The 17,245-nt window shown below is 39.3% G+C and overlaps 1 protein-coding gene across 2 annotated transcripts in view; it reads right to left on the bottom strand.

Moving 5' to 3' along the window:
• kdm5ba (lysine demethylase 5Ba) overlaps window positions 1–17,245 on the bottom strand; it is a 147,298-nt gene that overhangs the window by 63,829 nt on the left and 66,224 nt on the right. For both annotated transcript variants that reach the window (XM_059950509.1, XM_059950508.1), the window contains exons 12-14: window positions 11,706–11,868; window positions 7,487–7,606; window positions 7,052–7,246 (exon numbers count right to left, since the gene is read on the bottom strand). In XM_059950509.1, the coding sequence (XP_059806492.1) occupies window positions 7,052–7,246; window positions 7,487–7,606; window positions 11,706–11,868 (478 nt within the window). The remainder of the gene's footprint in view (window positions 1–7,051; window positions 7,247–7,486; window positions 7,607–11,705; window positions 11,869–17,245) is intronic.

Raw genomic sequence — 17,245 nt, 5'->3', positions numbered from 1 at the left:
ATGACTATCGCCTGTAGCATTCACATCTACAGTAATGAAATGCTTTGAGAGGTTAGTCACAACTAGACTGAACTCCTGCCTCAGCAAGGAGCCATTGCAATTTGCCTATTGCCACAATAGGTCAACTGCAGTTGCAATCTCAATGGCTCTTAACACGGCTTTAGACCACCTGGACAACACAAACACCATGTCAGTATGGTGTTCATCGACTGTAGCTCAGCATTTAATACCATCATTCCCACAATCTTGATTAAGAAGCTACAGAACCTGGGCCTCTGCCACTGGATGCTCGACTTCCTAACCGGAAGACCACAATCAGTGCGGATTGGTGATAACATCTCTTCCTCGCTGAATCAACAGTGGTGCACCTCAGAGGTGTGTGCTTAGCCCACTGCTCTACTCTCTCAAGACCCATGACTGTGTGGCTAGGCATAGCTCAAATACCAACCATAAATTTGTTGATGATACAACCATTATTGTTGGAATCACAGATGGAAACAAGAGGGCATAAAGGAGCAAGATATTCCAACAAGTGGTGTCACAGCAACAACCTTGCACTCAACATCAGTAAGACAAAAGAGCTGATTTGTGGACTTCAGAAAGGGTAAGACAAAGGAACACATACAAATCCTCATAGAGGGATCAGAAGTGGAGAGAGTAAGCAGTTTCAAGTTCCTGGGTGTCAAGATCTAGTATCTAACCTGGTCCCAGCATACTGACGCAGCTATAAAGAAGGCAAGACAGCGACTATATTTCATTAAGAGTTTGAAGAGATTTCGTACGTCAACAAATAAACTTCTATAGATGTACCGTGAAGAGCATTCTGACAGGCTGCATCATTTTCTGGTATGGGGGGTAACTACTGCACAGGACTGAAAGAAGCTGCAGAGGGTTGTAAATCTAGTCAGTTCCATCTTGGGTACTTGCCTACAAAGTACCCAGGACATCTTCAAGGAGTGGTGTCTCAGAACAGCAGTGTCCAGAATTCTCCAGCTCCCTCATGCCCTTTTCTCACTGATACCATCAGGAAGGAGATATAGAAGCCTGAAGGCACACACTCAGTGATTCAGGAACAGCTTCTTCCCCTCTGCCATCTGATTCCTAAATGGACATTGAACCCATGAGCACTACCTCACTTTTTAAATATATATTGTTTATTGTTGCATGATTTTTAATCTATTCAATATACATATACTGTAATTGATTTACTTATTATTTTATAATTTTTTCTACTTCTATACTGTATTATGTATTACATTGCACTGCTGCTGCTAAGTTAACAAATTCCATGACACACGCCAGTAATAATAAAGCTGATTCTGATATTGCCAAACTCTCATTTACCACTTCCACTGGCAGCTTGTTCAACACTAACACCACCATCCGAGTGAAACTCCCTCTTTGGATTCCCATAAATTTTTCACCTTTCACCCTTAGCTTATGACTTCCAGCCCCGGTCTCACTCAGACTCAGGGTGAATACAAGCTGGCCTTTCCCACCATCTATACCATCATAATATATGTAAATTGTAAATTTTCTCTACACACTTTCAATCTTATTGACATCTTTCCTGTGATCAAAACTGGACACAATACTCCAAATTAAGCCTCACCAATGTCTTATATAATTTCAACGTAACATCCCAAGTCCTGTACTCAATAATTTGATTTATGGAGGCCAATGTGCCAAAAACTTCCTTTATGACGTGTGACACCACTTTAGGGATAATGGATTTGTATTCCCAGATCGATTTGGCCTACAGTGGCCTACCAATCTATTAGATATTCTAAATGCAAGTTTGTTCTCACATCTCATATGTTCTTCAATTAAAAACTGCAAAATATGGGGCTATGAGGCTAAGAGCTAGGAAATAGCCATCCTGTATAATTCAATGAAGACATTCAGCAAATGAAAATACTAGATATTCTATTTTGTAACTCCAGAAATAAATCAAAAGAAAAAGATAGGTGCCCAGGATAACTTGTCTACTTAAGTTTTTCTTTGGAGAGGCACTTTGTGAGGTGCAAATTAGGGGGGGGGATCCCCCCCACTAGTTGGAATCATACCTGACACAAAGAAAGACGGTTGTGGTAGTTTGAGGTCAATCATCTCATCCTCAGGACATCACTGCAGGCGTTCCTCAGGGAAGTGTCCAAGGACCAACCATCTTCCACTGCTTAATCAATGGCTTTCCTTCCATTATAAGGTCAGAAAAGTAGGGATGTTCGCAGATGACTGCACAATGTTCTGAATCATTCGTGACTCCTCGGATAGTGAAGCAATTCATACCCAAATACAGCAGGACCTGGACAATATCCAGGCTTGGGCTGACAAGTGGCAAGTAACATTCGAGCCACACAAGTCCCAGGCAATGACCATCTCCAAAATGAGAGGCTCTACCCTACATCCCTTGACATTCAGTGGCATCACCATCACTGAATCCCCTATAGTTACATCCTGGGGGGCGGTTTATCATTGACAGGAAACCATGTAAACCAGAGCAGATCAAAGGCTAGAAATCTAATGGCGTGTGACACACCTCCTGACTCCATCTACACGGCTCAGGTCAGGAGTGTGATGGAATTCCCGCCACTCATCTGGACGCTCAAGAAGCCTGACACCATCCAGTACTAGGCAGTCCACTTGATTGGCACCCCTTCCACAAGCATCCATCATCGATGAACAGTTGCAGCAATGTGTACTATCTACAAGATGCACTGTAACAATGCACTAAAGTTCCTAAGGCAGCACCTTCCAGACCCGCCCCCGCCCCCCCCCCCATCTCCAACCACTACCATCTAAAGCATATATGTCAAACTCAAGGCCCACGGGCCAAATCTGGGCCGTGGTGGAATTATCTTTGGCCCGTGAGATAATATCTAATTACTATTAAAGCTGGCCCCAGTAATCGAAGTGCCTATGGCGTATGATATGGCTAATGCTGAGTTTATTCAGGTACCAGGTTTTCAGGGTTTTTAGTGTTTATTCGGTTTCCCTGGTTTATTTCCTGAATATCATTAATGAATAAATTTTTCTTCTATTAGAGCTGGCCCGCCGGTATATTGCATGCACCACTAATACTACAAATCCCACAATGCACTGCCAGTGCATTGCTCATGCTTGCCTTACTCTCTCATCAGCATCCTTATGGTGCTAGTCACGTGTGGTCAACTTTCAGCTATCCCTCACCCCAAAAATGGCTGAACGAAAGGTGGACTTTGAAAACAGGGGTTTTCAAGGCAGGTGGGAGGCAGAGTATGTGTTCCCAGATATAAAGGGCAAACCTGTTTGTCTTGTGTGCGGAGACGGTGTGGCTGTAATTAAAGAATATAACGTAAGACGACACTATGAAACGAAACACCACGACAAATACAAGCATCTGGACAAGAAACAGAAGCCCCCGATGTGCGGTCAAAAGAGTACATTGGTGGACAGGATCCAGGAGAAGATGCGGGAGGAGAACGGCGCAGGTGAGTTGACAGCTTATCACTGCATCATACACCAGGAATCGTTGTGTGGCAAAGCCTTGAAAATGGAACATATAATGAGCACCATAACACGAGCAGTTAACTTCATAAGAGCCAAAGGTTTAAATCACCACGAGTTCAAGTCGTTTCTGGAGGAGTTGGGTTCAGAATATAATGATTTGCCCTATCACACAGAGGTGCGATGGTTAAGCCAAGGAAAAGTGCTGAAAAGATGTTTCGAGTTGCGTGAGGAGATCTATCAGTTCATGGAAAGCAAAGGGAAAGACACAACACAGCTCCAGGATAAAAAATTGCTTTGTGAAATGGCGTTTCTGTGTAACGGTTAGGTGTACATTTGTATTTGCTAATGCTTGATTTCAAACGGTTTATTAATGGAAAAGGTATGGCTCCCAAAACAATCTTAGCCAAAATAGCATCGTTTCTTTCTCGTTGCCTACTTTCTTGTAATCTACGTCTGTAAGTTAATACCAATCATAAAAAGAACGCTTGCTAGGCAATCTGCTTCATAAAAAACGAAATTCGTAAAGTGAAACAATTTTAGATATAGCAGAGACTGAGACACATGACAGCAGGTTGAAAAAATGAAGGCAACGAAAACTGTGGGAGCACGCACGCGTGCACAACTGATCCGGCCCGCATGAAGTCGCATTTTTCTCAATCCAGCCCGTGACCTAAAATGAGTTTGACACCCCTGATCTAAAGGAACGAGACAACAGCAGATACCTGGGAACACCACCACTTGGAAATCCCCAAGTCACTCGCCATTCTGACTTGGAAACATATTGTTCCTTTATTGTCACTGGGTCAAAAATCATGGAATTCCCTCTCTAACAGCACAGTAGGTGTATGTACTCCACAGCAACTGCAGCGCTTCAAGCAGCAGCTCATTACCACCTTCTCAAGGACAACTAGGGATTGGCAATAAATACTGGTGATGCCCACATCCCAGAAATGAATAAAATAAATATGGTGGCATAATGACATATGCCATTCATGTACATACAACCATAATGACAAAGAATACTTCAAACAATAGATTTACAACATTACTACTCTAGACTTAATATTTATGGAAGAATGACATTCCATGTCATTCATTTACTCAGATGAAGTAAAAACCAACACTTTATAAGCATTGTGAAAAGATGGTTTTGACTTCAATTTGTTCTATCTACAAACTACTTACTATTTAAACAGACTAAGGGTGCTATCACAAACATGGAATGACATTTAATGCAGTTTTTTCTCCATCTCCAAAGCTATTCAGTTTTTTCAAATAAATCCATACTATGTAGACCCACCATTAATACTACTTAAAGTAAATGGCAATTTCCAACAAAGTAGGGCACCACAGTGGCGTAGCAGTTAGCACAACGCCTTTACAGCGTAGGACATTCCATTGGTTTGTAGTTCAATTCTGTCACTGTTCGTAAAGAGTTCTTAAGTTCTCCCCGTGAGTTTCCTCTGGGAGCTCCAGTTGTCTCCCACAGTCCAAAGGTCTACCAAAGCATTTAAGAGTATAATGAAAACTAACACAACCATTTGGCAAATTAAGAGTATGACAAAAAGTTTCATTTTAAAAAAGTAAAGGGAAGCAGAGGTTGGAATCAGGAGCCCATTAAGAGGGAGTACCTAAATTAAGTTAACAGCAGTCATCAAAGCTGCAGCAAATAGAAAAGCAGCAACTGCATGGAATGCACAGAAGATGAAATTGCAAGGACAAAATAGTCAGAAAAAGATGGATTAAATTGCAAAATCAGATTAGGATGAAGTAGTTTGGAGACAGTAAGTCTTGAAGTATGGTATTGTGTAAAAGTCTTAGGTATCTTAGATTTTTATCCAAATTGTTTCAGATGTTTGCTTTTTTGTCTTCTGCATTAGTGTGTCAATGAAAAAGAACAAATTTTAGATTTTCAAACATTTAATATTTTGGAAAATAAATGTTAATGTTTGTATTTCTTTTTTTAAAAAAGTAGCATTAAGTAACAGACCACTTTTCAAATAAAAACTTGATGACTTGGTAAGTATCTAGCCCAGTGCATGATTAAACAAAGATAACAGACAGGTGCTAATGACCAATGACATAATGAGTTGAATAAACTAAACTGATTAATTGAAACAGAAACGGGCACAGAGGGGAATCAAATTGGGCCAAGAAAAAACAAATTAAAAGATGAGGGTGTGACAAATATGGTAGTTTAACCTTCTAATCATTCATTCTTACACAAGGGCAAGAACGAACATAGCCACAAGATACGGGGTGGTCATCCCGCACCAGCAAGGCCTCTCCCAAGCAGAAATTTTGAAGCAGACAGAAGTTTCAAGGTGTGTTGTCCAAGCTTTTGTGAAGAAGCAGGAGGAAACAGCCAAGTCTGAGTACAAGAAACACAGTGGCTGGCAGTGGAAACTGAGTACAGCAGATAAGAGATACGTCAAACTGATGACCCTTCTAAATCAGAGTCCAGCATTGTTATCAGCTCTGTTCTCACAGAAACCACTGGAACCCAAGTACACCCCTCTACAGCCCTGAGACAAAGGCCAGAAAGCCATCCTCCAAAATAGACAAAACCAAGAGACTCACCTACACACAAGAACAGGGGTGCTGAACAATGGCAATAGAAAGTTAACATTTGAAAATTTTTACTCAAACAAAAGGTTCATTTGACCAGAGAAGAGCTGGAGAGTACTACATGGCTGAGTGTCTACAGCCAACAATAAAGAACTACCGAAGTTCCCTGCAGGTTTGGGGCTGCATTTTTACAAATGGAGTTGGTGATCTGGTCAGAATTAATGGAATTGTCAACGCAGAGTACCAGTGGATTTTCATCAGAGAGGTGTCTGATCGATCCCAACTTCATTCTGCAGCAGGACAGTGACCCCAAACACACAGCAAGGTCAGAAAGAACCATATACAGCAAGAACAAAAGAGTTCTGCAACAGATGGTATAGTCTCCAGCACCCCAATCTTATCATTGAGGCTGTCTGGGATTACCTGGAGAGACAGAAGCAAGAGAGATAACCAAGTCTGCAGAAGAACTATGGCAAGTTCACCAAAGTGCTTGGAACAACCTACCAGCCGATTTTTCTAATAAAACTGCACTACATTGTACCTGAGAGAATTGATACAGTTCTAAAGACAAAAGGTAGTCTCCCCAAATACTGATTTAATCTTTTTTAATGTTTACTGCTCTTCATAGTAATTTGTTTTTTTATATTTTGATATTTTTCATTTCATCATTTTTGAAAGCATCTTCTCTTTACAGATTTTTTCTACATGTGCAAAAGGTTTAAGCACAGTACCTTAAACTGGGCAAGCAGAATAAATGAGTAATGAAACATATATGAGCAAGTATGTTTTAATATCGAACAGTGCACATTTGAAAGGTTTTAATTATCCCAACAAATTATGACAAATTGGAAAGGGATGTATTTAGCTAAACTTGCAAATGACTGAAACTCATTAGCAGCAAAAAACAAATATTGATGGAGAATTAGTCCCTTTGGTGGAGAATGCTCACAACAGGATTTTTGTATTCCAATTATCTAAATTGTGTGGCACTTACCATATTGCGAACTGCCTCCCTTAATTTCTTCTCCTCATCTATCATAATGATCATATCTTTATAAACAGCAGATGCCAAAACTACATCCAAATCCTTGGACTTGCATGCCATCTTACAAATCATCTCATCGTGAGAGAAAACACAGTAACGGTTCAGAAGACGATAATGTTCCACACACTGACGGCCCATTGGCAGCTGCAAGAGAAACACTCTCAATATGACATTTCTCAAAAGCAACTAAAAATAAACTGCTAAATGTTGGTAAGGGTAACGTCTATGTGTATGAAGAATCCAAAAGAATTTGTATTCACTGTTGCAATATTGATATTTAAGACTTTACATTGTAATTTTAATCTAAAGAGCTGTGTACTTTCATTCAAGATTGAGACCGATTTGACATTTCACACATATGCTGACTGAATAAGTGCACCTTACCCAATCCATTGTGCAGAAGTTCACTGCTTCGGCGAAGTTAAACCCTTGATTGAAGCCGCTGTGATAGGCTCTCGGGAATGTGATGACAAACTCTCCCGCACACTGATTAGTTCGATAAACCTGCATCGAGGAAACAGGATAAACATTAATTTCAACACACCATGGTAAAGGATAAAAGCAAAATTGTTACATACAATCTATACATGAAGGATTTAAGTGTACTTTGTACTCAAGAAGAAAACATTTTCCTGTGTATGTCTTGAAGATCAATGCCCATTCAAGTTTGTAAATAACTATGGTGCCAAAAAAATATCTAATACTGCTTTTTGCCAAATGCATCAAGAAAACAGTTTGATAATCAGAGATACAACACTTGATGTTGCATTGCTCCTTACAACACTTGGTAAATACGGCACAACTTTGTTCGTACTCAATATTGTTTTAATTACAGGTTAGTATTTAATGTCTTATTGATACTGGAGCTGAAGAATTAAATTAGCCAATGGCTCAGTTATACTTTTAATAAACGATATGTCGACTAAGTCCTTCCTCTCCATTTCCTTATAACTTTTGACATTCATCCTCTTGAAATTCACTGAACAGTAATGGCACGAATGCTCAACTAAGAACCATAAATCGACATCCACTTTGAAGCAGTATTTGAACCATTATATTTTCCTACAATTACTTAATGAAATCTTCCACTTGGAATGCCTCAGCTGATACCTTTTCAGTATGGTAACAGGCCCTTCCAGCCCAATGGGGCTGTGCCACCCAATTACACACATGATCAATTAACCTACTAATCTATACATCTTTGGAACACGGGAAGAAGCCAGAGCGCCCGGAGGAAAGCCATGCAATCACAGGGAGAACATACAAAGATTTGAATCCAGGGTGCTGGCGCTGTAACAGTGTTATGCTAATAACATGCTACTGAAAACCTGTACTTCATCATGAATAACTGAACATTTTCTCAATCTTTTTCCTTGGGGGGGGGGGGGGGGTGTAGAAAAATGTTGGTAGCAACAACTTCACGTCTTGAAAGGCTGCTGCAGTTATACTGAATACCACTTAGCTCAATTTTCCTAACCCACTTTGAATTGAAATCCACAGTTTTACAGCTCATCAAAATCGTAGCCGTGACCTTGACTTTGATAGATATGAATTTGGCAGGCAGATTTTCAGTAATATTTGCACTGAAGTAATATTTTATGGACGAAGTTCATGGCAGGAGTTAGAGGTAATTCAATGTATTAGTATGTGCACTAGCCTGGCAGCAGAATAACCAACAGTCCATAGCATTAAATGTCAAATAATAATGCTGAGTGTTTGGCTATACACCTTTGTTCTATCAAGCTTTGGGAAGCAGGCAAGGTTTTTTTAGGTGTAAAAAATCTGCAGAAACAGAAGAAAGATCAAAATAAAAAGGTCAATTACAAAGGTCAAAAGTAAAAAAAAGTGTAGGCAAATTGCAGGGGGGTGGTGAGGAGGTCCACGACAAAGCAGAGCAGCCCGTGTGGAAGGATTACCAGCGTCACCCTTAAAAAAGGTTGAAGACAAGTTCAAATAGCCTTTTCAAAAGAAATTCAATAGGGTAAGAAAATGCAGAGCACAGTGAACACAGCAGAAAGTACAGAAACATCAAATGTGAAAAGCAGACCAAAACACCAGGTGGACAGAGTTGCAGAACACATACATATGCTAACCTATTTATCTACAGTCCTGAATGGCAACAAAAGGCAAAATGACAACCCCAAGTGATTCATATTCAAATCCTGGGTAATTTATTAGAAATAATGCTTTCATAACTGACTATGTCCAGTTTGGATGTAATCAAAACAAGAATTCTATCTGCTTACAGTCTGAAGGCCAGACCTTGGTTATGTTGCTACAATATATTGATCTGTGTAGAACAGTGCTCTGCACAGACATTGTGTACGGCATACAAGTCTGAACATTTAAAAGCAAGAACATCTCTGATTACACAAATTTTGTTACAAATTGGCAACATTTACAAATATTTGCAATGAAGTGAGGGCTCAAGAATAGATTCAGATTCCTGCTAAAATAGAAATGAGTCCATTTCTATTAAAATACTTAATCCCCAAGCATAAAGAGAGAAGGAAAAGAAAGCTTACTTTTTAAAAAGGAGGATGACTGAAGAGATTGATTGAACTCTCCAATAGCAACTGAAGCATAGGGTTTAAGAAAGTTTGTTTTGTGGACAGTGACATCCCTTTCAAATTGAAACTGATCAAATGCCATATATACCAAGTTAAACATTTACTAAATTTTAAATAAACCTCCGATCCAGTTGAATTATAGCATACAAGATTCTAATATTGAAGCAATACATTACAAATAAAAGAAAATACAACTGAAGATCCAAGTGTAAACAGAAGTTCAATATTCCTGAACTTTGAAATATATTCTTTCTTCTTAGAGCCATCTACATGTCAGATTCCGATCTACACACCAGATTTACCAATTTCAATCAACTCACTTAAAATGTGGTAATATTGGATACAGAAATAAAAGTAACCAGACATTGCTTGAAAAGGCACTTCAGTGAAAATTACAATACAACTTGTTTAACAAGTCTAGAGGTGTCTTTTCTGAAAGTATATGAAACAGCTTCAAACCAATTCTGGACATAACTACTTTTATTTTAAAAATATAGCACAGAACCCACAAAGGAGTTTTGCTCTCTGCAGGTGATGAGTAAATTGTGCAACTCTGATTAGTGGGATAAGGAAATCTATTGTTTAAATATCTGAATGATAAATAACATATCTATGGATCCATTTGAATGATTAATATCATGTGTCTATCTTTAATTATTCTAAAACTTCAGATCCAATGTGTTCTAAAGAATATACATCTGTGCAAATGAAAATTTCAGAAAACTATTATGCTAATCTATTAAGTTATGTTCAAAAGGGTTTTCAAGATTCCCTACAAACTACCAAATTTACTTAAGATTTTATCGAAGAAAATTTAAAAATAAACACAAATTTGACCTTTTTAAAGCTCTCAGGTTAAATATTTCACTAATTCTAAAGAGACACAGGTAAAATTACAAACATTCTCTATAATTTGACCTGCCATTATTCTGAGGTCAGACTTGCAAAGGTGCTCAGCCCTACATTTAGCTGTTTTCTGACGGAACTCAAGTGTCTTCCCTTTAGTGTAATATGGTTTTAAACTGCTTTTGGAAGATTTCTAGACTTACAATCGACAAAACACATGATTCGCCAAACCCTTGAATGAAATAATCAAAAGTAGCTTCTGAGTTAATCAAGATATTCAAATGAAAGTCTTCATACTAAGATTCAAATTTGTGTAGATTATATGAAGACAAGTAAAGCTGTCATAAGAACTGTAATTAAAATTATGACCCCAAGTCTGAAAATTGGCATTAATAAAAGCTGGATCAATCAAAGCGCCAAATAAACTGATTTGGGGCTACAAAAAAGTTATACATTTAGCAAAACAAAGACAGCACAAAGCAAGGCATGACTAGTAATGGATTTATTACTTCTGATTTTAAAATGTTCCTTGACAAGAGAGTTAAGATATACTTACATTTATATAGCCCTATACATGATCTCTGATTATCAAGTGCTTTGGGACATTTTATTACATATTTTGTGAAGTTCAATAAATACACGAACAATACTCCAAGGGTAGCAATTCTTCAGTTAAAAATCAACATGGGTGAATTGAAATCTAAATATTCATTGCCAACAGTAAACTAATGTTAGAATCCAACTTTGAGGCTGAACTATTTTTTTAGGGAAAGGATGAGAAAGCAGAAGGGTGTAGAAAGAGGAGGTTGAGTAAATGCTTTGGTGATGCTATGAAATACTGGATAACATATGAGTGAGCTGACTTTGTCTATAGATTATGTTTGGGAAATGGTGCAGTAAAGATTACCCAAAAGATGTTATCCAATAGATATGGGTATGTTGTGTACTGCAAGTCAAATATTACAATGGGCACATTACTTCTCTTAACTGTACATCAGTTATCAAATATCATGACGACATAGAAACATGCTCTTTCAATAAAGTTTCCTCTCTAATTCCTATCCCAAGCAAGGTCAATCAACCTTTTTTGGCAAAGCTGTGCTTCCATTGGTGTATCTCTAGCAATACTGTGTGTAAAATATATACAATCAGGATCTCAGGGCTGCATGGAGATCTGCAATACGTACTGGCACTCCGTGAGCCATCAGTGTGTTAGGATTCATGATGGTGACCAGCTGATGCAGAAGGTCAGGCTGGGATTCAAACAGCTCAGGCGCCAGCTTCTTCATGACACTCTCCAGCTGTTCTGCCACGCATGCTGGTGCTCCATACCATGTCTTAGGTTCTCCCCTAATTAATTTTAAAAGAAAATTGACATCCATGAACTTAAGATTATAAAACACTATTTATATTTGATCAGTTTTCCATAAATGATAAAGTATTAGGAGTATTGTCTTAAATGGCAGGTAGCAAGTTTACAAGATCAATCATTAAATACGTATTTACATACAATGTTAACACTATTTGTTGCCTGATGGGTACAAAATCTGGCTTCTGATTATATAAATAACAAAAATATTCTGCTGAGATAGTAGACCCTACAGAAGAAAACAACAGATAGGGCAATGATTCAGAACCCACTAACAGCACACTTCTGAAATAAAAATATAGAACAGATATTGGCAGATAAAAGCTAAATTATTTGCAAGTAGCAAAAGACATTCAGCTATTCTATCAAACTAGAAAGTCTACATTTTTTTTAAACCCACACTACTATCTCACCCACAATCACGTGTACTTAATTTTGGGAGTTTTAAGTGCTTCTGAAAAACTGACCATTAGTTGAGAATAGTTTTGTACATTTTCATTTATAAATGTACCAATGTTACACATACAGTCTAATTTATTATTTAGCCACGCATTCTCAAAACAATACTAATCTAAGGAAATAATGTAGACATTCATGTTTCTACCACAAGATATTTTAGAGATTATCAAAATCAGATTTATTATCACCAGCATGTGTCGTGAAATTTGTTAATTAGCAGCAGCAGTTCAATGCAATATTTAAGAAAAATCAAAATAATAAGTAAATCAATTACAGTATACGTATTTTGAAAAAATTATGAATCTTCAATGGATGTTCTCTCAAAATTAAATCTAATCCAACACTACACCTCAAAAAAATTGCTTCCCATTGCTAAAAACAAGTTTACTTAAAAAGTTTAAGTTTATTTTATATATTAAAACCTGTTTTTTGGCAACACAGTTGAATTGACACCGGAGGCTTCATGCAGGTCCGAGAGCAAGAGATTTTAAAAAGCAGCTTTTTGTGAAATTTCCGCTTTTCCCCCTGCAGCAGCATAGCTGTAATTCATTAGCAATGGAAAAAAAAGTAAGAGATGAGCAGAGTGGCCATTGTGTGCACGGACCGGTGTTAAGAATGGGGAAGATTTGGCAAGAACAGGCTTGGGCGCAGTACATATCTGGTAAGTTGTTTCTTCTTTTATCTGCAAGTACATAGTTAGAGCAGTGAAAATGGCACCAGGGCTGTGTTGCATTCTTTGTGTGAGATCTGGGAATTCTGAGAGACCTTAAACCTCTAGGATAGCCACATCTGTACTAGATGCACTGAAGTGCAGCTCCACAAAGTAAGTATCAAGGAACTGGAGCTGCAATTCAATTATCTTCAGCACATACCAGAAACAAAATGCAGAAGGTTGGAGCTAGAGGCAGGTAGTCAACCTTAAGTTGCAGGAAGCAGGTAAATGAGTGACTGTCAGGAAAGGGAAGGCAAAGAGTACAGAGTACACCAGTAACCATTCCCCTCAATACTGTTGTGGGGGAACAACTTACCAGGGGGAGTGGGTGGACAGCTGGATGGCTACAGTGACCAGGTCTATGGTCTACGGCACTGTCTGGGGCTGTGACTCAGAAGGCTGGAGGTGGCGGGGGGTGGGGGGGGAAGATGACTGCAGTAGTAATATGAGATTCCACAGTTAACAAGATACACAAGATAGAGCAGGAGTTCCCCATTACTTAATGGTGGGAGTCCATAGCATTAAAAAGGTTGGGAACCTCTGCAATGCAGGTGGGACATTTTCTCCTAGATGACAGGGGTCAGGGATGTCTTGGAACAAATCCACTACATTCTGAAAAAGGGGAGAATGAACAGCCAGAATTGTTGATACTTAGTGGCACCAATGACAGAAGTAGGAAAGGCCAGAAGGTCCTGAAAAGAGAATTTAGGGATCTAGGTAAGAGCTAGGACCTCCAGGGTAGTAATCTCTGGATTGTTGCCTGTGCCACGTGCCAGTGCAAGCATGAATGGCATGATTTGGCAAACAGATGCATGACTGAGAAGCTGGTGCAGGGGGTAGGGTTTCAGATCTCTGGATATATTGGGATATTTTCTGGGGAAGATATGACCTGTACAAAATGAACTGAGAACCTGAGGGGGATCAATATCCTTGCTGGCAAATTTTGGGTAAGGTTTAAACTAATTTGGCAGGGAGATGGGAACTCCTCATCACTGTGGGTTTACAAGCAGAGGCAATGCATAGTGAGACTGTCAGGAAGGACAGGCAGATGGGACAAAATTGCAGTCAGTGGAATGAGCTACAGTGTATGGGGAGAAAAAAAATCAAAGGGCGATGAATACAGGAGTGAAGTAATGTGTTATATTTGAACGCCTGCAGTATATGGAATAAGATGACCTTGTAGCGCAGTTAAAGACTGGCAGGTATGACATTGTGGGCATCACTGAATCATTGCAGAAAGAAGATCACAGTTGGGGTCTTAATATCCAAGGATAGACATTGTGTTGAAAGGTCAGACAGGTAGGCAGAGGGGGGTGGCATGCCTCTGTTGGCAAAAGTGAAATTTAATCATTAGAAAAAGGTAACGTGGGATTGGAAGATGTAGAAGCATTCTGGGTAGAGGAAAGAAACTGCAAGGGTAAAAAGACCCAGTGGAATTTACCTTCAGGCCTCTGAACAGTAGTCAGGATGTGGGCTACAAATGCCAACGGGTGATAGATAAGATATGTCAAAGAGGCATAGTCATGCAGGATTTCAATATTCAATATGCAAGTAGATTGGGAAAAATCAGGTTGATGGTGGATCCCAAGAGAATATGTAGAAAGCCTACAGGCTTTTTAAAGCAGCTTGTGTTTGACACACTTGGGGGGTGAAGAGGAGGGGTGATCAGCTATTCTGGACTGGGTGTTGTGTAATGAACTGGATATGATTCACAGAGCTTGAGGTAATGGAAGACTTCGGAAACAGCAATCATAATATGATAGAATTCACCCCGCAATTTGAGGGGGAGAAGCTAAAGTCAGATTTATCAATACTAAAGTGATGTAAAGGGAATTAGAGCCATGAGAGAGCTGGCCAAAATTAATTGGAGTGATGCCAGCAGAGCAGCAATGGCTGGGGTTTCTAGGAGCAACTCAGAAGGTGCAGGATAGATACATCATAGTAGTATTCTAAAGGCAGGATGACGCAACAGTGGCTGACAAGGGAAGTCAAAGCCAACAAAAGCAAAAGAGGGCACATAATAGAGCATAAAACACTGGGACATTAAAGGATTAGGAAACTTTTCAAAACCAGAGGATACCAAAAGTTTTTCCACATACATAAAGAGTAAAGAATAGATATTGGACCACTGGAGTAAGATGCTAGAGAAGCAGTAAAGGAGGACAAGGAAATGGCAGACAAACTGAATATTTTGCATCAGTATTCACTGTGAAAGACATCAGCAGTATGCCGGAGGGGACAGAAGTGAATACAGTTGCTATTACTAGAGAAGTTGCTTGGGAAACTGAAAGGCCTGAAGGTAGACAAGTCATCTGGACCAGATTTGCTACACTCCAGGGTTCTGAAAGAGATAGCTGAAGAAATGTAGAAGCATCAGTAATGATCTTTCAAGAATCACTAGATTCTGGAATGGTTCTGAAGGATTGGAAAATTGCAAATGTCAATCCACTCTTCAGGAAGGGAGGGAGGCAGAACAAAGGAAATTACAAGAGTTAGCCTGACCTCAGTGGTTGGGAAGAGTTGATAATTAAGCATGTGGTTTTGGGGTACATGGAGGCAACATGATAAAGTCAGAAAGATTTCATTAAGGAAAATCCTGGCTGACAAATCTATTGGAAATCTTTAAGAAAACAACAAGCAGGATAGACAAATGAGAATTGGTGAACGTTGTGTACTTGGATCTTCAAAAGGCTCTTGGCAAAGTGCCCCATATGAGGTTGCTTAACAACAGCCCATGGTATAACATGTAAGATACAGCATGGATAGCTGGCTGGTGTAGTGGTATCAGCACTGGACTTTGAAGTGAATGGTCTTCAGTTTGAATCCGGCTGGCTCCTTGCACACATTCCATCCATGCTGGGTTGAGCACCGAGCTAGTTTGCGGAAACAGCAAAAAAATTTCGCCACAATGGGCCATGGGATGTGAAAAGGAACAACTTGCATGGATAAAGCATTAACTGATAGGTAGAAGGCAAAGAGTGGGAAGAAAAGGGGTCTTAACCTTTTCTGATCAGCTGCCAGTGACTAGTACACTGCAGGGTCAGTGCTGGGACTACTTCCTTTTACGTTGTACATCAATAATTTAAAATTGACAGAATTGATGAATTTGTGGCCAGATTTGCAGACAACAGACAGGTGGAAGAGCAAGTCGTATTGAGGAATCAGGGTGTCTGCAGAAAGACTCAGAATGGGCAAACTGGCGGACAGAATAGTGTCTGATCATACACAGGAGGAATAAAAGCACAGACAATTAAAAAAATTGAAGGGAGAAAATTCAGAAAAAAATTGGAGATACAAAAGGATTGGGAGGCCTTGTGCAGGATTCCCTAAAAGTTAATTTGCAGGTTGAGTCAGTGGTGAGGAAACCAAATACAATGTTAGCATTCATTTTGAGAAGAATATAAAAGTAATAATGTAATGCTAATGCTTTGTAGGGCATGATGTGGCCTCACTTGGAGTATTGAGAGCAGGTTTGGGCCTCTTACTTGAGGAGGGATGTGCTGACATTTGAGAGGGTTCAGAGGAGGTTCACGAGAATGATTCCAGGAATGGAAAGCTCATCTTATGAGGAGCGATTGAAGGCTCTGGGCATTTCCTAGCTGCAATTTAGATGAATGAGTGGCAGATCTCACTGAATATTGAAAGGCCTTGATAGAGTGGATGTGGAGAAGATGTTTCCTATAGCGAGGGAGAGTACGGGCAGAAGACCCAGCCTCAGAATAGAGGAATGTCCATTTAGAACACAGATGGAGGAATTTCTTTAACTAGAGGTTAGTGAATCTGTGGAATTCATTGCCAGAGTCCAGATCATTGGATGTATTTAAAGCAGAGGTTGATAGATTTATAATTAGCCAGGACATGAAAGGTTACAGGAAAAAGGCAGGAGAATGGAGTTGAGGGGGAAATAGATTAGCCATGATGAAATGGTGGATCAGACTTAAACGGCCCAATTCTGATCTGATGTCTGACGGTCAAATTTTACCTGAAAGGCTAAATAACTTTACAGCCACAAATAACCATCCTTAGAAGCATTTACACAAATTGCAACATTCTATACACAAAACTTTCAAAATGAGGAAACATTTCCACATAAATAATGGCTCCAGCTTGCCATGTTTAAGTCCTTGCCACAAATTTCAGTCCTTATCTAAAGTCTTCAACAGACAAATCCACGTAACTTTTAGCCC

Source organism: Hypanus sabinus, chromosome 25 (genome assembly GCF_030144855.1).
Source record: "Hypanus sabinus isolate sHypSab1 chromosome 25, sHypSab1.hap1, whole genome shotgun sequence".
Lineage (NCBI taxonomy): Eukaryota > Metazoa > Chordata > Chondrichthyes > Myliobatiformes > Dasyatidae > Hypanus > Hypanus sabinus.
Note: the sequence above shows the minus strand (reverse complement) of the source record. Positions and strands in the feature narration are given on the sequence as shown.